The sequence below is a fragment of the Pseudophryne corroboree genome, chromosome 1, assembly GCF_028390025.1.
Source record: "Pseudophryne corroboree isolate aPseCor3 chromosome 1, aPseCor3.hap2, whole genome shotgun sequence".
NCBI classification, from domain to species: domain Eukaryota; kingdom Metazoa; phylum Chordata; class Amphibia; order Anura; family Myobatrachidae; genus Pseudophryne; species Pseudophryne corroboree.
Window position 1 is genome coordinate 899,128,481 of NC_086444.1, and position 24,513 is coordinate 899,152,993.

The 24,513-nt window shown below is 43.1% G+C and overlaps 1 protein-coding gene, 1 long non-coding RNA gene and 1 other non-coding gene across 4 annotated transcripts; 2 read left to right on the plus strand and 1 right to left on the minus strand.

Annotated features, from left to right (window-relative positions):
• Positions 1-1,364: 1,364 nt before the first annotated feature.
• FABP2 (fatty acid binding protein 2) lies at positions 1,365-11,172 on the minus strand. Of its 2 annotated transcripts, XM_063941595.1 has the most exons (5): positions 10,991-11,172; positions 9,133-9,207; positions 8,656-8,828; positions 4,947-5,054; positions 1,365-1,617 (listed from the first exon to the last, which is right to left on the minus strand). In XM_063941595.1, the coding sequence occupies exons 1-5, from the start codon at positions 11,004-11,006 to the stop codon at positions 1,567-1,569; spliced, it is 423 nt and encodes a 140-aa protein (XP_063797665.1). In that variant the 5' UTR covers positions 11,007-11,172; the 3' UTR covers positions 1,365-1,566. The 2 variants fall into 2 exon arrangements, with proteins under 2 accessions (XP_063797665.1, XP_063797666.1); XM_063941596.1 differs by lacking the exon at positions 9,133-9,207.
• Positions 6,742-6,895, plus strand: LOC134954740 (5.8S ribosomal RNA). The gene has a single exon (XR_010185868.1). It is a non-coding gene; the product is annotated as a 5.8S ribosomal RNA (ribosomal RNA).
• A 157-nt stretch (positions 11,173-11,329) lies between the features above and the next one.
• On the plus strand, positions 11,330-12,691 carry LOC134962944 (uncharacterized). Its single transcript, XR_010188083.1, has 2 exons — positions 11,330-11,554; positions 11,702-12,691. It is a non-coding gene; the product is annotated as an uncharacterized LOC134962944 (long non-coding RNA).
• Positions 12,692-24,513: the final 11,822 nt, after the last annotated feature.

The following is a 24,513-nucleotide window of genomic DNA, read 5'->3' on the forward strand; positions in this document are numbered from 1 at the left end:
GCGCGCACTGTCCATGTTTTGGCCCATAGGTATGGGAGCACCAAGCATTATAGTATGTACCTAAGTTTGCCCATCCCTCCCCGTGATCAGCACCCTGCCGTAAAAAAAATCCTACAGTGAACACTAATTATATCGGCACACCACTGCGCCAAAGCATCTCCATCGAGACCTGCTGGCGGGTGAGGGAGCACTGTAGGTGTACTATAATGGTATGCTGGTGTCTGTTTTATTGTAATAACTGACTTGGTGTGCGTCCACTTTGTATGTGTATCTATATTACTACTGGGAAAGGTACCTGAGCACGCTGCTACTGTTCACCCTTAGTGCCGGATAGCTACATATGGTATGTGTGTGTATGTGTATATGTAGGGGGGCACCAACATTTATCATGCCTCCGGGCGACTGGGACGAACTTACGCCACTGACTGCAGTGCCACTCCTAGATGGGCCAGGTGTTTGTGTCGGCCACTTGGGTCGCTGAGCTTAGCCATCCAGAGACCTCGGTGCAAATTTTAGGACTAAAAATAATATTGTGAGGTGTTCAGAATAGACTGAAAATGAGTGGAAATTATGGTTATTGAGGTTAATAATACTTTGGGATCAAAATGACCCCCAAATTCTATGATTTAAGCTGTTTTTTTTAAAAAACACCCGAATCCAAAACACACCCGAATCCGACAAAAAAAAAAAAAAAAAAAATCGGTGAGGTTTTGCCAAAACGCGTTCGAACCCAAAACACGGCCGCGGAACCGAACCCAAAACCCGAAAAATTTCCGGTGCTCATCACTAAATATAATACAGAGTCTGCTAATAACCTATAGATAAACATTTGCACGCACCTTACCTTACAAATTGTGTTTTAGGTAAGGCTTTGATCACACTATGGGGCAGATATGCTAAGCCTTGGAGAATGATAAAGTGGAGAGAGATAAAACTACCAAGCTATCAGCTCATGCAAGGAACTTTTTAAACGTGTACAGTATGTGACTGTTACACATGCTTGCCGATATTCTGGCCGTCCCATGCGGGAGGGGGCCGCCAGATCGGCAACAAGGAGGGACGTGGCGCGGCGTCAGGGGCATGGCGAGGGGGCGTGACCCCTGTAGCTCAATGCAGAGATTACGGTCATTGAGAGGCAAATCGCATTATCTGACCTCCCTGGACTGACCACTTCTTTCAGCAGCATGTGGGGTTTGCTGGGCAATACGTGGAGGGGTGGGGAGGGTGCGGGTTTGACCACTCTTCCAGGAGGCTGGGAGCACCCCCCAACCATTCCGGGAGAGTAGGCAAGTATGCTGTTACAAGATGTTTATAGTGTGAATAGTGCTTTATACTGTTGACATTGATAAAGATGATACAGTAGGTTTTGAACAAGTTATTTTTATTGCCAAAAATAACACTAAGGACTTTTTTAATAGATAAACTCAGTTATCTCTAATATATACAATGAATAAAAAGCTAACATGCTTTTTTTGTAGTTATACGTATAAACTTTTGTTAACTAATTATTAGTAAAGCTGATGTGTCAGTAACTAAGCAGCAGTTCTTCTTGTTTGGGAACAATACTTAGGCCCTCTTAAATATCCTCTTGGCTTCAGTGTCCTCATAGACGTATGTCTAAAAGAGAAGAAAGGAAATTAATGAGTATACAGAACAATGCATGGCATGATTAGAAATGCATTAACATGCATATCATGTGGTTAATAATACCGATATAGATAATTCTGGTGCTTTTAATGTACTAGGAATACTTAAATATCTACTGAATTTAAACTTCTATCAATTTTCATTTGGCTGTCATGTATCATTTGAAGAATGCTTTCAGAATGACATTAATTGGGCAGATCGTTTTTCTTAAAAACATATAAGCTACATGTTAAAAGGATAGTGTAATAAGCTAAATTAGATAACATAACAGTTCAATTTAGAAATCAGCTCTATATCATTTATAGCTTGTTTACAGAAAACAAAAAATAAATATGCTTTTTAGACTAATGCCCAGATTTATCAAGCCTTGGAGAGTGATAATTTGCACTGTGATAAAGTACCAACCAATCAGCTCCTAACTGCCATGTTACAGGCTGTGAGGTCTATTTACTAAACCTTGGATGGAGAAAAAGTGGACGGAGATAAAGTACCAGCCAACCAGCTCCTAACTGTCATTAGCAAACCCAGCCTGTAACATGGTAGTTAGAAGCTGATTGGCTGGGACTTTATCTCTGTCTACTTTATCTCCATCCAAGGCTTGATAAATCTGGGCCTAAGAGGGACATTTACTAAGCAGTGATAAGAGCGGAGACGTGAGCCAGTAGAGAAGTTGCCCCATCAACCAATCAGCAGCTCTGTATCATTTTATAGTATGCAAATTATAGATGTTACTTCAGTGCTGATTGGTTGCCGTGGGCAATTTCTCCACTGGCTCACTTCTCCGCTCTTATCACTGCTTAGTAAATGTACCCCTTAATCACTTATGCACTGTATGCTACTAATTAATGGTGCATAGACCCCAGAGTTTGAAAAATGACACTTAGGAGCTGAATGGCTGTTACTTTATCACCATGCAATTTATCACTCTCCAAGGCTTGATAAATCTGGGCCTTAATCACTTATGCACTGTATGCTGCTAATTAATGGTGCATGGTGAGGGCAATGGGTCAGCCTCTGTAGTATTTTTCATGATTCTGCTCTTTCTAGTTCAAGCCCGGTCAACCTGTGTCTCTCCAGCTGTTGAAAAACTACACGTATAAGCATGCCCTGCCACAGTTTTGATATTAGGGAATACTGAAATTGTGGCAGGCATGTCAGGATGTGTAGGTTGGCCAGGCCTATTCTAGCTTTTAGAAAATTAGGGCAATTGCAGACCAAACTCAGGGGCCCTGACACCATTCTGTGCACTCAGTGTATATGTGATTTTTTTGAGTCCTCAGTGTATATGTATGGCTTGCGGTCAGGAAACAGTTAACCTTTGGGGACAGGTCCAAAATGATGGCTACAGATAAGCTTCACAATCCATTTTTTTTACATTGTAGTCAATAAAGAAATACTTTTAATACTAAGAACCTAAAATGATTAAGTACTTAAGGCACAATGTTTTTTTTCAAAGAAAGTCTAAAGATAGACTTGAACTTTAAACATGAAAAGTAGATTAGTGTATGGATGACATTGATGTGATTAACCAAACGTTTAACCAGTTGCTGGTACGCTATATTATTTCAACTGGCAAATGTAGTTCCTACTGTATAAAGTATAAACAAAACACGCAGTAGGGAAGAAAAAGATAACTTTAGGCTCATAGATTTTTAGGGAAATTAATCAAATCTCTTTCTATTAAATAAACAAACCTAATGTCAACACTTCTATAATGGCAGGGTGAGGTGGGATATCCAGTAGGATCATGTTAACATCTCTATATCCGTGTAAAAGAAAGCATTTGTGGTCTATGGTTTTATTGACATTTAAAAAATTGCAACATGAGAGAATTATATACAGTATGTACAATTCTATGTGCCTAAACATTTATCTAATAGCAATTATATTTATTTTAAATTTATTGTGATGCACATTTCGCAAATGAGCTACCAGGAGGTTCAGTTGAAAAGTTATTCAGAACCACTGCCATAATAGATTCATTCAGAAAATTAAAATCCATGAATTTGATCTGAGTATGCCAAGATGTTTCAATTAATGGTATGAGCTAACCAGAGCTAGATTAAGGGAGGGGCGACCGTCCTGGGACCACCACACCGTAGAGTAATCTGATCCGGTAAATGAGATAGGAACTGCAGATAGCGCAGAGCAGAGCGGCTCCCGAGTACCCTCATCTGCGGCACAGAACAGATCACATCCATGCCGCTAAAGGGACTAGGGAGCTGCCTGAGTAGCAGCAGGAATTGTCCCAGTTGCCGGGTCACAACGCACGTGGAGGTGACTAAGGGGTGACACAGAGAGAGGGGTGGCAGAGGCGTGCTATGCCCCTTATTCTGTTCTAACCGGCTATCTCTCTACACAGGAGCATTATTGGGAGGAGGTGCAGCCATGCTAAGCTTGCTGAGACATCCCCACCCACCTCCTCCCGGTAATGCATCTGTGAAGAGATACAGCCGGCTAGAACAGAATATGGGGCATAACACTTTGCAGCAGCAGACTGCTTTTAAAGGAGAAGCCGTCCACAGGGAGCTGGAGGGTACAGAGGGAGAGGTGCATTAAAACTATGTTTTTTTTCTACGGGACAGCGCAAGGGGTCATTTTAGTAGGGGGGGGGGCACCATTTTTTTTGCCCTAGGTAACCCACAATCCTTAATCGGTCCCTGGAGCTAACAAACACAAAACCATCACAGTAATTAAAATCTGTGTATTGGAAGAATGTCGAAACGGGTCAGTGTGCGATGTGAAAGCTCCTTTTCAGAATTAGCGGGTCGCCTGACCCGGTAATTCAACCCGGTAAAAAAAGAAGGGTTATTACCGGGTTGATTACCGGGTCAGGCACAGTGTGAATGGGAGCCGTTCCGATGCGACACCGCTCCCATTCACAGCATAGGGAGAGGCGGCGCAGGAGAGGAGCTCATCTCCCAGCGCCGCCTCCACCCCCGCCCCTGCTGCGCCCTCCGCTGCTATGGCAACCGACCCGGTATATTGTCGGGTCGGAAAGCCAGCAACGGAGCGCAAATGCCGGATCCCACCCAGTAAGTACACGTTTCTCTTACCGGGTAGGATCCGGCATTTGCGAACTGAATGCAGCATTAGAAGTTAATGCTTGATGTTAAGAGTCACTGATAGCATTCTGCGGCAGCCAGATTGCAAGGAAAGAAAGTGTGTAGAGGGCCTATGTGAACCAGTCACACAGCAAAGCTCTTGTAAACTGCATATAGGAGCTGTCATACAGTAATCAGGAAAGCAAGGTAGGCAGATGGTAAAATCACTTTTTTTTTTTTTTTGGTCAGACTCACCTGGACAAGTTCTTCACCAATAATTACTCTGTTTGTCTTGAGTATTTTTCCGTTGTCTTTTCTGGCAAAGGTTCCTACAAGCTTATCTCCCTCTAAAGTCCATGCTCCCTAGGGGTGGGAAAGAAAACATAAAACATTTTTTTAAATGCAATTACTAAGCAGCTTCTGGCTGTTTTATCTTTCATCGCTGAGCACTGATCCCATCTACATACCTCCCAACATGCTCCTCTCCAGGAGAGACACAATGCTCTGCTTATGGACTTTTCTCTTATTGTATGATTGCCGGCACCTGTTGTGAACAGGTTAATGGATAAGAAAGGTGTTTCAGCACAGGTGACGGCAATCATAAGTTAATAGGGAAGTGCAGGAGCAGAGCATTCTGTCCCTCCTGGAGAGGGTCATGTTGGGAGGTATGCGTCTATATGGTTAGTATAAGGTGTTTTGTAGGATAGCATCATCTGGATGCATATATTACTAATTTTTTCCTACTTAGGCAACCTAGAGCAGTACAACATTTCAATACAGATTTGAATACAGTTAGTTGGATGATAAAAGTTGAAGAAGTTGATATAAGGAATATGGCTGTTGGCAAATGCTATGCTAGTCAAATGACAATACTAATACAGACTGTTTGTCTCTCATTGACACGTTTCTCTTTCTGTCCATTATTTTGTATGATGTTGTATTTGTTAGAATACACCACACCTGACAGATGAGTACATTATGGTGAAGATGTATCACACCTTGGACAGAGATCAAGTGGTGAATTTGTCCATAGCAACCGATCAGCTTGTGCCATTTTATAGACTGTGAAGTACTTGATAGCTAAAACAGACTGGTTGCTATGGGCAACTTCTCCACTTTATCTCTTTAGGTTTTACTATATCTCCATAACTGCTTCTACACATCACATATAAGTAAATAAAGCTGCATATACAGTCCTGTCATACAGGAATATAAATATAACCTTAACCACCATGGGGATATTCTATATTTAAATACAAATACTTAACCAATCATACAATATTAGTAATTAATTGCAAAATAAGCCTGATTTATGTGTTTTCAAAATCAATGTGATGCTCTGGTACAGTATATAAAGCTGTGTTGGGCAATATGTGGCCCTACTGCTGCATGTGGCCCCTGAGCTTTCACCTGTGGCATATAGTTAAATTCCTGCTTTATTTTAGTATTGATATATTTAGCTTGTGACACTGTTTAAAATGTCTGCTGATATATTAACACTGTATACAGAGCCGGCCCTAACCAATATGATGCCCTAGGCAAGATTTTGTCTGGTGCCCCCTAGCACCACCGCTGGTTCCGCCTCTGACCTTGCACCCCTTTCCCAGCACCATCACCCCTCACCCATAGCAGTCCTCATTTTGGTATTTGTACCCCCTATATTTTAAATAGGAACAGTTCGCACATTTGGCGCACAGCCCAAAAAGGGGTGTGTTTTTGCTGGCAAGAGGCATGGCCACACAATAGTACCCCCAATTCCAATTACGCCACACAGTAGTGCAACATTATTCACATTTGATCATGCGATAGTGTCCATAATTCATATTACATCCCACAGTAGTATCACTTTACCTTAAACGTTACTCCTCACAGTAGAGCCCCTTATTCACATTACATCACACTGAATTGCTCCTTATTCACATTACACCACACCCTATTGCTCTTTATTCATATTAGACAACACAGTAGTGCCCTTTCTATAACGCAACGCCACATAGTAGAGCACCTTATACAAGTCTTTGAATCTGTAGTGGTTCTTTCTTTGTAGTTCGACTCTCAGCGGTGGATCACTCGGCTCGCGTGTCGATGAAGAACGCAGCTAGCTGCGAGAATTAGTGTGAATTGCAGGACACATTGATCATCGACACTTCGAACGCACCTTGCGGCCCCGGGTTCCTCCCGGGGCTACGCCTATCTGAGGGTCGCCAAAAGGAGGAACTAGAAAGAAAGAACCACTACAGGTTCAAAGACTTCATCAGGAAGACTCTTTCCCACGTCGAAAAGACCCGGTCACGTGACCGGACCTACCCGGAAGCCAGCAGCGCTGCTAGGATACCAGACAGCGGAGGAAGCCGGTGACGGAGCGCGGCGTGCGGCTGGAGCGGGCGACAGGCGAGTTCTCTGTAAGCGGTGGGAGAGGCGCAGCTAGCCGCTCTGCAGAGCGGCATCTGAATCCTTTCCCCGCCGCTAGACAGGTCCACCTCTCTGACTGACCTGCACCCGGGGGGCGTCTGAACAAGGACGCACCACGGGCAGCAGGGGCAGAGAGAGGAAACCAGTCCGGAGACCCCCTTTTTTACCCCACTTATGCCACCACCGTAAGCTCAGGGCATCGTGAAGGTTTTAAAGATTTTTTACCAACACCAGCATTTGTTATTATTATTATTTTTTCCTAAAGACTTTTCAACAGCAGATGTGTGGGACGCCACAGTCTGTATTATAACCTGCATGAACTTTATAAGAGACAACATCGCCCACCCTGGGCATTAACCGCACACCTTTAGATTGGCCAGTATACAATAAATACAGTGGCTCACAACAATTAATTCGCATCATATTGTTATTTTTGAGATTTCTATATCCAAGTGCAAACTCAAATTTGGGTCTGTTCATACATTATCCTTTATTACATCTGATGTGCATTCGTTAGCTAAACACACACACCTTAGGGGTTGAGCGCAGTTCTATTGTGGTATATCCACTAAGCTTCTCCATTTACATATAGGTGGGTTGGAACACCCATCAGAACGAGCAGCACACCCCGGCTAGCTATAGAATAAAGACACTCAGTGCGCAGAACCCTCCAATTTATAGTGTTGTCCTCAAAAATTTTGCCTCAATGCTAACGTTGGGCACCTTTTTTTTATGAAAATGCATCTTATTTGCATTGCTATGTGGCGAGGATGCACAAGCAGCTTCTGCTGATTAAAATTATATGCAGCATGACTATATACTGTGTGAGACTGTGGCTGTATCTGCATATGAAATGCTACACAAAGAATATAGGCATGCCGCATATCATTTTAATCAGCAGAAGTTTCTGATGCCCCTAGGCATATCAAATGCCCTAGGCAATTGCTTAGTTTGCCTATGCCTGTATAGACTTTTCTGTCTTTAACATGTAACTTAGATTAAGGATAATGAGTGTCCCTTTTAAATATTACCTGTTCTAAAGAATAAACAGATGTGCCTTGATCTGAGTCTTAGAATGTTCTTCTTTATCCCCTGCGCCAGTAGTTCATGACATCATGGTACGCCAGGGGAGCAAGAAGATTGGTGCAAGCTGAACTAATCAGCATGGTATCTGTCAATCAATATCTTTAATACACAGGTTCTCAAACTCGGTCCTCAGGACCCCACACGGTGCATGTTTTGCAGGTCTCCTCACAGAACTGCAAGTGAAATAATTAGCTCCACCTGTGGACCTTTTAAAATGTGTCAGTGAGTAATTAATACACCTGTGCATCTGCTGGGTTACCTGCAAAACATGCACTGTGTGGGGTCCTGAGGACAGAGTTTGAGAACCCCTGCTTTAATATATAGATTGTGAGTTCTTCAAAGATGGACTTTATCCTTTTCTGCTACAAATTATCAACATACTGTAGATATTGTCCTAATCGCTTTGTTTATATATAAATATATGGTGTAATATACTTCCTCTAAGTTAATCGATTTTAAAACTTACAGAAAGTTCAGTTCCATCAGCAAGAGAATACTCAAATGTGACACCGAGGGTAAAGTTGATTTCAATGCTTCTGAATGTGCTGGTTTCCTTCACACTGAACTTGTCCCCATCTTGCTGGATTGTGATCTTCAGGTTGTCATGTGTAGCCAGTTTTCTTTTCATTACATTCACTCCTGGAAGAGACCACAGAGGCGCAGCCTGTGAGGAGAGGAGCTTACAGCACTAGGATTTGTATACTTCAACAGAGTGACTGATGAGCGGTAATATTACTGGATTTGCGTATGGATTGCTGCAGTTAACTTATTTAATGCAGATTCACTTTCATTTTAGTTGACTATGTGTTTGATGCATAAGACGCATACGATTTTGTTAGTAATAGGTTATTTATAATATTGTACTTGCTAAACATTAAATGCTGTATCCAAATCCATAAAGTCAGGGTAACCTATGCAAAACAAAAAGAACCAAGAAACTTACCCATAACTTCCATAAATTTCTCATAGTTTTCACTCCTATCAACTTTCCAATTTCCATTGAATGTCATGGTGGTAGCTGAATGGCAGATGTAAGAGGCACAGATTATTCAACCTGAGATGAAGTCTGTGTGTCTCCGTCCAATTTATTTACACCCATTATCTATAAGCAGATCTCCATGTGATGTGGCTGGCTAAAGTCTATTCTGAGGTCAAAGGGTTAATTAATATATTCTCCTCCTTCAAATTGACTCTTCCTATTAAATGTAAACTTTGCCCTGATATTGATTTATAGCTTGGTGTGGTGCACAGTATGACTCCAGTCAAGCTGAAAACACAACATTAAAGGTTTATGATTGCATAAAACATTTATTATACACAAGTATTTCTTTCTGTCATCATTTCAATCTTTGACAGTATGACTTTACTTGGCTTAAACTATCTTGCTATAAAAAAAAGACAGACTAAAACATATTGGAGGCATGCTAACTGCGGAGGCAAATGTAGCATTTGTAAAGGGGGTTTTCAAATGCTTGATGTCTGAACCAGGGGTGTAGCGAGGGTGGCTCCAGTGGAGCGCGAGCTCCAGGTGCTGGAATAGTTAGAGGGCGCACTGCCGCCTGCCCCCCTCCCTCCGCCCGCTATACCATGGATGGAGGGACAGGCAGTCACAGAGCAGGAGGAGGAGAAGCAGAAGCGCACACTGATTCATACTCGGATACTAGGTAGTGAACAGGGCAGGCAAGAGGCGACAGCTGGGGACACTGACAGCCAGCACATCCCGGAGTTCTGCCATCCTCTTTATATGTCTCACTGTCTGCTTGTAGCTGTGCAGTGGGGTTACTTCTTTCCTGCTACACCACTCTCTGCCCCTGCTGCTGCAGCACCTCTTTCTGTCGCAGCTGCTACAGCACGTCTCTCTGTCCCAGCTGCAGCAGCACTCTCTCTGCATTAGAAGCTGCAGAGTACCATGTATAAGCGGCTCTACTCTGGCATAACGTGTATAATGTCTCTACTGTGCCATAACATGTGTTATGTAACGTGTATAAGGGGTACTACTGTGTAGTGTAATGTGAATAACGGACAATACTGTGTGGTGTAATCTGAATTGGTACTATTCTGTGGCCACTCCCCTTTCCCATGAAGCCACGCCCCCTATATATATATATATATATTTTTTTTTTTCCCCCACTCCTTAGGCATGTAACATGCACCGAATTCAGTACAGAAGAGGGGGCGCCGAAACATACCCTTGCTCCGGGCACTATGGAACCTAGCTACACCTCTGGTCTGAACCATGGGTGGCATGGCTAGGAGAGTACCAGGAGTGCTATTGGCCAAATTCAACCCCCGAAACACATGAAAAAAATATTTTGTGGAACAGTTTTGAACATTTTGCTACTTTAAATATAAAACAGCAACAATTTTTATTCCTTGTCTTTGTCTTCATTACACATGAAAAATGTTGCAGAAAAAGGCCACTGGGAAATACTACGCCCTTGCAAGTCATTCATTTACACCCACAGCTGGTTCAATCTGCTTGCCATCTAAATATGTGTCCAACATGGAACAAGTTTTGATTGCCAAGCTGAATTGCCATATAAATTATGGAAGTGTAATGTAACTGCTTGGTGTAAATATTATAACTGATTCTTAAGTGTAACAAGTAAATTAATTTAAATGTATCAAATTAGTAGTAAATAAAAACTGGTATAAGTATTTTTCGGTTCTAACAGTATACATTTTGATTGTACATACACATTTAACTGAACAGACACAGCTGAGTTGTAACAGGCTATTCTTTCTCACCACACCTGAGTGTGGGCTATGCATAGTTGGATGCAAACAAAAATATCACTTACCATCTGAGGAAGCCATGGTTCAATGGTAAAATGCATTAAGGACCGATTGCTGCACCCAAGACTATGCTTGCTCCATTCTCTATATCAGTTCAGTGCTTTGCTAAAAGACAGCTGACTGAGTCTCCCTGTGCACGTACATAGATCAGCGCAGTTCTGGAACGGCCTCTATTGCTTATACCTATTTAATTAGACCCGAGTTCCCCAAACTATACCATTACCATCCAGGTTTTAAGGATATCCTTGCATGAGTCCAGATGGCTAAAGCAAATTGATTGAGGTACTAATTTAAGGCACCTGTGCTCACTCATGGTTATCCTTAAAACCTGGACTGTAATGGCTCCGCAATTACAGTCCAGGAAACTCTGCATTAACCCGGCGTCAGTCAGGTTGGGTCATTATGAATCGGGCAGTTTTCACTTGTGTGTATTTTTGTGTAATGTAATGCGACGTTCCCAAACTTCAAGTAGATGGAGTTACTGTATGAAGCCTCACTTCTTGTTTTTCACCACAGCTTAGTTGAGGTGCGACTGCGCAGGGAGATAGATGTGCGCAAACATCAAAAAGGTAAATATGACCCAACCTTACAGTCGATGTTATAATTTCAAGCCAAATTAATGTAATGTTTATTGTTTATGTTTTTTGTTATTTATAGGTTTTTCTTCAAAATAGATTGCAAGGAATGTGAACGGCAACATATTTTATCTTTTTTAGAGGAATCTGATTCAGAACAAAGTGAACATTCGACAGATAGTGAGGAAAATGAAGATCACGTCAGTATACGCAGCCAGCAGAGTGACACAGAGCAGGAGGCTTCTGACAGCAATGATAATATACCTCTGAGTGCACTACAGCATCAAATACGTTCCTCAGTATCTAGTCTTCCTCATCCTCAGCAAGATTCTTCAAGCACAAACACCCACCAGACTTCAGAAATCCAGGTACAAACATCACAATATGTGGTCAAAGACAGGACTAAATGGCAAAAGCAACCTTTTCGACAGAATGTACGTACCCGGCTGGAAAATATAGCGCCTTGAGTCCTATTGGAGAAAGAGCGCTATATAAATAAAATTATTCTTATTTATATTGTAAAATATAATTACACAGGTGCCAGGAGTACGGCCACAAGCAAAATCTGCTACATTAGAAATAGATTGCTGGAGTCTTTTTTTTACAAGTGAAATGTTGCAAATAGTTCTCTCATACAAATGCACAAATTAGGAAAAAAATAGCAGCATGTCAAGATCCATCAAAATATAGCTATATGAAGAAATGCACTTTCGCTTGACTATGTCACAAAGACGTTTTCATTTTATCCAGAGTCACCTGTGCTTCGATGACAAGTTGACCTGCAACGAAAGGAAATTATTAGACTTCTAATGTCTTTTATTTCACATAAATAACCTTTTTATGAGACTTTTAACTAAAATATACAGACGGATTTACAAATCTTTGAAAAAAAAATAAGAAATGTGGGGTTAAATATTTCAGGGTAATTTTGACCCACCTGACTGCCGGTGTAACAATTTTCTACCGTACTGACGCCGAGTTAAACTGTGACTGAGCTCCCTTGCCATAAATACACCCTATTGCTGATTTTCCATTTGGTATGGGACCCCTTAATCAAGTGTGCAAGCAATTCCTTATCTGTTCAGAGGGATATACTATACCAAATTAAACTGTACTGTACTATTTTTGCAACTGATTAGTTGCCTATTTTGAGGAATTGTGCTACTATTCCATATACACTTAACAGTGTTTAATATTGTTTTCATATTGGTGGAACTGTGTAGGTTATGTGGTCCTGTGAGCTAAACCACATATTCCATTTTATAGGGCCTGTTTATCAAAGTATTTTTCATAAAATTATGCAGAAACTGGAGTTTCTGCATAATTTTATGTTGCAGCGCTATGTACTTATGTACTAATAGCCTAATGCAGCTAACTATCAGTGCGGATTGCTGTCCCCATCATTACCAATGGGGACTACGGTCAGGCTTGGACTGGCCCACAGGGGTACAGGGGAAACCACCGGTGGGCCCCACTGCCTGGGGGCCCACCTCCTGCTCTAAGGATCAGGTTCCAGACTGTGCACTTCAATTATACATTATACATATGTTACCATATACTGGACTATGGTGTATTTTCTACAGTGCATTGCTGTTATTAATCTGTTATTAATCTGGTACATTATCATGCATGCAGCAGCTGAATTTACTGTATATATTTATGAAGAGGCTCAAATGTTGCACTCTCCAATGGTTAGTCCAACCAATGAGGTGGCAGGCCACACCCCCTCTGCAGACTGACCACACCCCTAAACATGGGCCCCTACCACTGCATTCCCTGGTGGGCCCTACATGCCCCAGTTCGACACTGACTACGGTCTGATCCCTTACTCTGAAAAGCTTGGTCCTGCTGATTTACGCCATCTCAGATGGCGTCAGAGGCAGAACTCTGGGAGACAACGGAGTCAGCTGCCGCCGGGCTTCTGCTTTGAAGGGGGGCACCTCTCCTCCTGTTCCGTGTGTTCAGCGACATTAATCAATTAAGTTAATTGACAGCAGCCGGTATCTCTTCCGTAGCCGAATTCCCCACTAGTCATTACACCTTACAAATCACACCCTCTTTATTATAGATACACTGGAAGCAGACACCTTACTGATGAAGCTATTTGCTCCTATAAAGGAAACATGAGAATTCTAACTACCGTATTTGCCGGCGTATAAGACGACTGGGCGTATAAGATGACCCCCCAACATTTCCACTCAAAATATAGAGTTTGTTATGTACTCGCCATATAAGACTACCCCCTCTTCCGCACACCTTCCACACACCAAATAAAACGTAAAAGAACATCAGATTTGATTTGATTTTTCAGGAACACAGGCAGGCAGCCCACAACCCAGAGGAACTCTGGCAACACACTGTAGAAGACTAGAAGAAAAACAGCGGGCGCCACCTCCTCGTGTATAACCTTTTAATAGATCCGTAAAACAGAGATAAAAATGATACTCACAAACATAGGAGTCACTGCTGAATGTGACAGGCGGTTAGGCAGGGAGGACAGCGGCAGCACTGACATGTCTCTTATAAGAGATTTGGAGTAGCAAGGTATGCATAAGAAGGGGGGGCAGGTGTCACCCGCCGAGGGGTGACACCAAAATGTCGGCTCCTGCTCAGTGACATGAGCCGGGTGCTGCACTGTAACAATATGTGCAGCACCTGGCTCCTGTCCCTGTGTAGGAGCCGGCACTGCATTCGAGAGAGACTTCACACAGCTTCACCCGCCGGCAGCGCCGTACACTCACCGTGAGATAGAGGCACTTCACGGGGGGAGTGGGGGGGCAGCCAACATCTTCTTAACCCCCTGGATTGCTGAAAACGGGGGTCCACCCACAAGGCCACGCCTCCTTATGCTAGGCCACGCCCTGTTTAGCGACTTCCCGCACCAGGGGCAGTGACGCCAGGCGTATAAGACTGCCCCCGGCGTATAAGATGACCCCCCGCTTGGAGGCATGTTTTTCAGGGGGAAAAAGTCGTCTTATACGCCGGCAAATACGGTATATGAAGTTATTTCTCTGACAATTACAAGTAACTTCATATAGTTAGAATTCTCATAGTTCCTATGCAAGAGCAGATATCTTCACCACTAAGGTGCATGCTTCCAGTGTAAAAGCTTGTGGGTTCTAATCTCGGATATGACACTTGCAAATTAATTGTCAGAGAAATAATCAGCATTGTGAGTGACTGAGCAGATCTATGTAGTGTGTGGTTGGACCACTACATAGATCTGCCTAGTTGCAACGGGTTTTGTAGTAGCTTCATATAGTTAGAATTAGAGATGAGCGGGTTCGGTTTTACTCGGATCTCAAAACGGCATCTTATTGGCTTACGGATGATATATAGGGGGGACCAATATTTTTCTTGCCTCCGGGCAACTGGGACAAACTTACGCCACTGGATGGCGTAAACTGCTTTATGTCTGTAGAGACATATTCTCATATCTACTTTATGCCTATGGCGCATATTATGCTCCCGCCAAGTTCCAAAATCTGACAGTGTGTGCATGCACAGTGTCAGATTTCCCAGAGTAGTCTTTCACAAATAAAAGACTCCTCTGAAATTCTGGGAATGTAACTCGCAGAAACTTCACTACCTCTGTCCTTGTTAATTAACTTTAGTACATAGCGAGCATCAGTATTTCTCTTACGTCCTAGATCAGAGGTTCTCAAACTCGGTCCTCGGGAGCCCACACACTGCATGTTTTGCAGGTAACCCAGCAGGTGCACAGGTGTATTAATTACTCACTGACACATTTTAAAAGGTCCACAGGTGGAGCTAATTATTTCACTTGCGATTCTGTGAGGAGACCTGCAAAACATGCACTGTGTGGGCCCCCGAGGACCGAGTTTGAGAACCTCTGTCCTAGATGATACTGGGGTCCACATTAGTACCATGGGGTATAGACGGGTCCACTAGGAGCCATGGGCACTTTAAGAAATTGATAGTGTGGGCTGGCTCCTCCCTCTACGCCCCTCCTACCAGACTCAGTTTAGAAAATGTGCCCTAAGGAGCCGGTCACACTTGGGAAGCTCCTGAAGAGTTTTCTGCATTTATTTTCTTTTTTGTTGTTTTTTGGCAGGTCTAGCTGGAACTAGACTGCCTGCTTCGTGGGACTTGGGGGGGGGGGGAATGGCCCAACCTCCCTAGGGTTAATGGTCCCTTTCCCCGCTGACGGGGCACTGAACTCCTGAGGGTCCTATTCGCAAGCCCCACACTACGGCGAGCGTACAAACCTGCAGCACGCCGCCACCCCTAACAGAGCCAGAAGAATGAAGAGTGGTGAGCAGTGCCATAACTAGGCATTTTAGTGATGTGTGCAAGAAATGGCATTGGCGCCCCCCCATGCAAGATAGGGGCAGTGCGCGCCGCAGGCTCGTGCAAAATATATAGGGGTGTGGCTTCATGGGGAAGGGGCGTGGCAACAAAATAATAACAATTCATACTACGGTGCACAGTAGTCTCCATTATTCAAATTACGCTGCACAGTAGCGCCACTACACCAGGTACCAGGTAGAGCCACTTTTACACATTACAGCAGACAGCGTCCCCCTTATTACACATTACGGCAGACAGATTCCCCTTTTTACACATTACGACAGACAGCATCCCCTTTTTACACATTACGGCAGACAGAGTCCCCGTTTTTACACATTACCGCAGACAGCGTCCCCCTTTTTCAACATTACGGCAGACAGCGTCCCCCTTTTTCAACATTACGGCAGACAGCGTCCCTCTTTTTTACACATTACGGCAGACAGCGTCCCCATTATTACACATTACGGCAGGCAGTCCCCTTTCACAATTGATGATAAAATATACATAATATGTGGCTAAATATACATTGCTGCTACTCACAAGTCAGGGGATGGAAAACTGCAGCCTGCCCGAGTGCATTCTCCTCCTCTCAAAGCTCCTCGCAGTACTTGGTGGTGCACAGGGAGACTGAGTAAGCCGGGACAGGCTCCTGAGTTGCGGGGATGGCGATCCGGCATCCAGGGCAGAGTTTGAAGGGAGAGACCCGGGAGCTGGAGGCTGCGCTCCCGAGTCCCCTGCCAGGGGCAAATGCAGGATTTTCATGGGGGGGGGGGGGGGGGGGGGTTCCGTACACACACATATGAATGTATGTATCCCAACAAATGCTCACTATTCCCACTTGATTGGTGTGCCCATGCCACCAACCAAAGGGGAAAATAATAGTGTGGCGAGCGAAGCGAGCCACCGGGCCTGAGCGCAGCGAGCCCACTAAGGGACTTTATTTGCCGCGTTGGGAATTCAAATTATATCTATCTATCTATCTATCTATCTATCTATCTATCTATCTATCTATCTAGCAAACCCAGATGGTACGGCACTCCTAGTGGCTAATAACACACATGAAGGCGGCAGCTATAGGCAACGTTTCAATGCCTTTATTGTGGCATTTTCTTCAGCTCCACAATAAAGGCATTGAAACGTTGCCTTTAGCTTCATGTGTGTTATTAGCCACTAGGAGTGCCGTACCATCTGAGTTTGTTGTAAATCGACTGTACAGGCACCCAATTCTATTGCTGCTTAGTATTGGGAGAGCCAGACTAACAGGGATGTGTGTGTATATATATATATATATATATATATATATATATATATATATATATATATATATATATATATATTCTGCAGAAAATTGTACGTCTAGGAGTCTAGGAGCTTTTAATAATGAATCCACATAATGGCATGTTGCCTGGTTGGTGTGTGTATATTATATATACACACATATACATACACACACACACACACACAAACACACTATACTTGCAAACACACATATAGCATACATACACACAACATGCATACTCTATACACACAGAATACATATAAGCACACACATACACAGCATACATACAGTAGACACACACACACAGTAGCATACACACACATACACAAAGACACAGTATCTATATAGCCAACACACTCATACTATACACACACACACACACACACACACACACACACACATACCTCTTCACATTAAGAAAAATAGCAATTATGCATCAGCCTGGAGCCACCATAACTTACCGGCCAGCATCATTAAAGCCCCCTCTTCCCTCTCTCCGCGGCGCACCCCCCCTCCCCCCCGTAACATACCTGCAGAGCGTAGATCAGTCTCTCATTAGACGATCACTCTGCACCCAGGCAGCCCGGGCCGGGAATGCCTGAGAGCCGGGGCTGTGCACTGCAGCTCCCTTTCAGGCAGGCAGCCAGCCGGCCCCAGCACGCGTACAAAGGAGCCAGCTCTGACCCGTTATTCCTGCGCTCCCGGAAACCCTCCCTGCATGCGCGAGTGCCTGCAGAGGCAGAGGCAGCGGCGCGGGCGGGAGACAGGCGGAGGCCTGACATTGCGTCTTGCGGGGGTGGGGAGGGGGAGAAGGAGAGGCGCTCAGGGACCAAGAGAGACGGCGCTGGACTCTTATAGCGAATGCTTTCGGCCGGGCGGGTGGTGGGTGGGGGGGGTGTGCTGCCGATGGTGCGCCTCCAGTGCATGTGCGCTGTGGGCAAGGCACCATCGGCACACACCTAGTTACGGCACTGGTGGTGAGTAGGTGGCCAGCGTCCCGTTATTGCAACCCTGATCCAAGCCAGAAAGGGGGTAACGTCTAAACATTACCACCGTATTTGGGAAAAAATACGTCTCTTGGGGTGAGTACAGGAAATTTCCTGTGGTGGAATTTCAACTGGGACGTTTTCTCCTTTTTCTGCAGTCAGGTGTGGATGTGGGCCTATGTTTGGGCTCCATAAAAGTCCAGATTTCGGCCTTATCCATTTTCTTCCAGAAACAATTGGCTACTCTTCCTGAGGTTCTGACATTTTTGAAGTGGGTTCTGCACATCCAACCGGCCCTTTGTGCTCCTACGGCACCTTGGGATCTCAACGTGGTGTTGCAGTTCCTGCAATCGGAATGGTTTGAGCCTTTACAGGACGTTGACGTCAAGTTTCTTATGTGGACGTCCGTCATGCTGTTGGCCTTGGCTTCTACGAGGCGTGTGTTGGAGCTGGGGGCGTTGTCTCACAAAAGCCCCTACTTCATTTATCATGAAGATAGGGCTGAACTCAGAACTCGTCAGCAATTTCTTCCAAAGGTGGTGCCTGCCACCTATTGTGGTTCCGGTGGTTATCGACACCTCTGCTACTTCAAAGTCCTTGGATGTTGTGAGGGCTTTGAAGATCTATGTGAAGTGGACAGCTTGTCACAGAAAATCTGACTCACTGTTTGTTCTCTATGATCCCAATAAAGATGGGTGTCCTGCTCCAAAGCAGACAATTGCATGCTGGATTAGGCTTACTATCCAGCATGCTTATTCCACGGCAGGTTTGCTGTGTCCAAAATCTGTACATGCCCACTCTACTAGATCGGTGGGTTCTTCCTGGGCAGCTGGCTAGGGTGTCTCAGTTTTACAGCTCTGCAGAGCAGCTACTTGGTCAGTTTCGAACACGTTTGCTAAGTTCTACAAGTTCGATACTTTGGCCTCTGAGGACCTTCAGTTTGGTCAGTCAGTTCTGCAGGAACCTCAGCACTCTCCCACCCGGTTTGGGAGCTTTGGTACATCCCCATGGTACTAATATGGGCTCCAGTACCTCTAGGACAGGCATTCCCAACCACGGTCCTCAAGGCACACTAACAGTGCATGTTTTAGTGATATCCAGGCTTGAGCACAGGTGACTTAATTAGTAGCTCAGTTATTTTGATTTAACCATCTGTGCTGCAGCCTGGATAGCACTAAAACCTGCACTGTTGGTGTGCCTTGAGGACCGTGGTTGGGAATGCCTGCTCTAGGATGTAAGAGAAATTAGGATTTTAATTACCTACCGGTAAATCCTTTTCTCGTAGTCTGTAGAGGATACTGGGTGCCCGCCAAGTGCTTCGTTCTTCCTGCACTGTTACCTGGTTAAGTATTGTTGGTTCAGCGGTTGCTGTTCCTGGTTTAAAGTTTGGTTAGCTTGGCTCTCCTCTAGTTTGTGTGTGCTATCCTTTTATATCCTTCACTCAAAGTATGTCCATCTCCTCGGGCACAGTTTTCCTAGACTGAGTCTGGTAGGAGGGGCATAGAGGGAGGAGCTAGCCCACACTATCAATTTCTTAAAGTGCCCATGGCTCCTAGTGGACCCGTCTATACCCCATGGTACTAATGTGGACCCCGGTATCCTCTACAGAGTACGAGAAAAGGATTTACTGGTATGTAATTAAAATCCTATTGTGAAGAAACTCAGTAATTTCACAAACTCATTTATCAGCTGGTGCTGATATGTGTCCAAGTCCAGGCAGATAGCATATTAATATTATCTTGATTTGTGGCTAAAACAACAATTGTCTGTGAGTTATCAGTGGATTGTAGGTTGGATTAAGCAACTCCTGTAAATATTGCACCAGTAGAAGATAGGGACAGGTAAAGACAAGGCAGAACTTTTAGTACACTATAAATATATTACATGCAGTATATCTATAGCAGTGTTACATACACAGTCACCTAGACCTCACTAAACGGTTAGTGCTAGTTTTCAGGAATCTGAATACAAACAGATATTACCAAAGGAATGAGGACAAGTGATAATTTATGTATGTGCACAATATTAGCATTTATCTCTATAACATGAAATGTAAATATTCAGGATCATGGAAGACGTGAGGTATGAAAACTAGCTACGTGTATACAAGCTTTTTCTTTCCCTGCCGCTAATGCATTTTGCTCATTTTATGTTATTGGTCTGTAACAGGGTTACATTCTAGATATGAAGCTATATCCGGCCACTTGTCTAATAATTAGGACTTTGATTTGCCTATTGGGGTAGGTTCATAAACTGATGCCAGGTTATCAATCCTGTTAGACACCCCTGAAGTTGGAGCGTTGCATATAAAGTCTAATTAGATTAGACTCATAGGAGGAGATGTATTATAGCGTCATGGATCTTGGTGCTCTAGCACTCCCTGCTACGCCTCATTATCAAGGCAAAGCAGGAAGCCACACCAACATGATGTATTAACATCTCGTCTTTTGAAGTGGGGAAGTAAGAAACTACCCCCTTTGGCTATCCCTGCTAGAGCACACAATGCATCAGCCTAGTGCTAATGCGCTGTCTCTCCCCTGGCCGGCTCCAATGGGACTATCGTGAGATCTCACATGCAGCTCTGACCGTGTCACCTCCATTTTGTAGGAGTGCCGCAGTCAGTGTCTGACGATGTATATTTACTTACCTCGCCTGCAGACCTGAGACGGAAATCTGAGTAACGATGGTCATGCAGTGTGATCTGATGGTGCTTCTTGAGATGAACAGAATCATTATGGAGGCATCTGGTGCATTAGCATATTAGCTGTACGGTATTGCAGCTGGGCAATATCGTATACAGCAAACGGAAAAAAAGGGTGATTTTTTTACCTGGTGCTGATTATATACTCATTTACAATTGATTACCTGCAGCTCCCAATATAGGGAATTATTCACCTCCTTTTTTGTACACCAGAGAAAAGAAAAGTAATGAAAGCGCTGGTATTCAATTAAAATAACAGTTTTATTTTTGTATTAATAATTTTATATCAGTTGTGTATATAATTATATCTCTTCAAAATTCCACTAAAAAAGCAATCTAAAATTACATATAATTTTCATAATAAGTTTTCTCATTACCCAAGAAAAAAGGAGGCTGGCTGTTTTATATGTGTATCGTCACAGATCTAATCAGTATCTATGTGTAAGAAGATTTTTTTTTTTTTTAAATATATTATCTGTTAGTTATACACATATAAACCCTATACCAATGTCTCCTACAATACTTAAATTTACATCTATAATGTGTGTGTGTGATTATATATATATATATATATATATATATATATATATACATACACACACACTAAATACAAATCAGGAGAGCGCACTGGTAAATGTAAAATCATTCACTTTATATAGAAAAAAGCAATATCCACATACATTGCAGTTAAAACTTCCAAGCTCCGTGAAGTTCACAAGACCATCAGTGTTGTGCTCAATCGAGCTGGAACTGTCTCGTCGGCTCCGGACCCGGCGGGTGTGGTCACAACGTCCTCAGCAAGTAGCCACGCCCAACGCGTTTCGACCAATCACAGTCTTCGTCAGGGGATGTGGTTGTTGTGCATAGGCAAGATGTTATATACCCGTTCCGATTTAAAACAGCTGTTGCTCGTTGCTTATGCTAATTAGTAATGCATTCACATTTGATAATAAAATACAGTTATAACAGAGGAAAAAATTCTCACCAGAAACAGAATATCCATGCAGGCTTTTCAGCAAAAGGTGTCTATCCCATTTACTCCACATACTTTGATTCATATTTTATTATATTACGAGTATCCAGATATGTTAAATAGTAAAAAAAAGGTCTCCCACAGTCTAGCTATCTGCTAGTAACAACAATTGATCCCAGCTGTTCATCCAAAAGCAGAGAATGGGATTGACACCTCTCACTTCACAAAGTTAGAATCTACCTTTACCAGTAGCAATTCATTTTAATAATATATGTACTTTAAAACACTAATATCATATAAACGAAGGACACGACCTAAATATAGAACCATTTTTCTCATATTGATTATGGAGGCTTATACATCTAATATTACAACGGGCTATATTCTAATTAATCACAAGGCTAATTTTTATATATATTTATCTTTTCCCAAAATAACAAATTATCAGGGGTTTTAGAATATGGGTCAACTTATATCATAAACATCTCACTGAGAAGGAGATTTTAGTGCTGTAAAAAACACAATATGTTAGCCGTGAACCCTCTCATAGATCCACTCGCCAGGACTACTCCACTGAACTTCACGGAGCTTGGAAGTTTTAACTGCAATGTATGTGGATATTGCTTTTTTCTATATAAAGTGAATGATTTTACATTTACCAGTGCGCTCTCCTGATTTGTTTTTAGCACCAATACCGTTTGCTCCCTGGCTGGGAGCTGGATTGAGCAGCACTGGAACAATAATTTCAAAGAGACTCTGGAAAACACGGATATGCAGCGCAGGGATTGAATTCTGTTGTTTCACACATATATATATATATATATATATATCTCAGTCTTTCGGCAGCACTCCCAAGCTCAGCAAATAACAGTCCGGTGCCCTCCTACACCCGTATGGCAACGGGTCAAAAATAGCATGCAGTCGGCGGCACTCCGGTAATACAGAAGCACAAAGGCAGGTTGAGTATAAACAACGTTTCAAAGCTTTAATTACTTCGTCCTCAGGTTATAACAAACACAATGAACACATACCTTATATCCCCTTCCCGTGTGCGGTGAGCTCCGGCGTGGACCCGGCGTTCAGACGTCCACAGATGATGTCATCCTGCCGTCCCTCCAACCAAAAGCATCACCCTGTAATCAGTGTAACAAATACAACCACTATAAGAATACCAATAAAAAATACACCTAGAGCATGCAAATTAAAAACAAATGATGATCAGGCACAGATACAGACAATGCAAGTATTGGCAACAAAAAACATATTACAATATCCACATGAGATATGTATCACGGATCTAAAATCCACCAACCAGCATCCTCACACAGAATATACTCTAATTAAGCTAAAGGAAGCAATGCAGCCCCAATGTCTCATTGAGACCCCTTGGAGCCAAAGTTTGTAATTCATGGATCCATTTTGACTCCTTTTGCAAAAGTTGTAAAGATCTATTACCCCCTCTCACTTTAGATGGCACGTGATCAATAATAATATATTTTAAACATGCTATACTGTGTCGTGCCACTGTGAAATGCCGTGCCACCGGCTGGTCACTGGTGCCATTCACGATGGCCTTCCTAATGGCCAGTTTATGATTGGCCATACGCTCCCTGAGTGTGCAGTCGGTTTTGCCGACATAGTGCAAACCACAGGGGCAACTGATTAAATAGATGATAAACTTGGTCGTACACGTGAGTCTGAAATTAATAGTATATTTTCTCCCACTGAAGGGGTGATGGAATGTACTCCCCGTTAGCAGGGATCTACAGGTCGTACAATTCAGACACCTAAAGCAACCCTTGCGGAGGGCCAGAAAAGAATTTTGTTCACTTTGTTTAGAGGCTAGATCAGTAACATCAGTTTTAACTAACCAATCACTGAGGTTTCTTCCTCTGGTGTAAGTGGGCATAATTGAGGTCTCAGACATGTTAAGATCCCTGTCAGACGGAATCATAGGCCAAAGAGATTTCGCCGCCTTGGCAATTACCCCACTCTTTGTATTAAAGTGATTTACCCAAGGTAATCGTGATTTAGTTGATTTTTTAGCTTGCTGAGTCAAAAGGGATTGGCGATCCATACTCAGCGCTTTATCCTTGGCCTGCAACAATTTATCAAGAGGGTATCCCCTCTGCCTAAATTTGCAAATCATGTCATCGATCCTGGCAACAGCATTTTCCCTCTCACTACAAATCCTCACAGCTCGTAAGAACTGTGAGTATGGTAACCCATATTTAGATGGAAGGGGGTGAAAACTGGAAAAATGAAGTAGAGTATTGCGATCTGTACTTTTATGGTATAAATCAGTAGATAGAATACCATTTCTACACTGTACAGAAACGTCCAAAAAATTGACGCTGTCTCTACTCATGTCAAAAGTAAATTTAATGGGATGACCTGACCGATTGTGCACATTAATAAAATTGTTTAATGCCTCCTCAGACTTAGACCAGATGACGAACACGTCATCAATATACCTTAAGTACAAAATGATAGCTTCAGAAATAACACTGTTGTCAAAAAAGATTTCCTGTTCTGCTACAAACATATATGAGTTAGCATACGACGGGGCCGCAGGGGACCCCATCACACACCCAGATGTCTGCAGGTAAAACCTGCCATCAAAAATAAAGTAATTGTGGGTCAGAGTCATTGCTAACAAATCAACCACAAAATCCACATCTGGCCCAGTATATAGAGGATTAC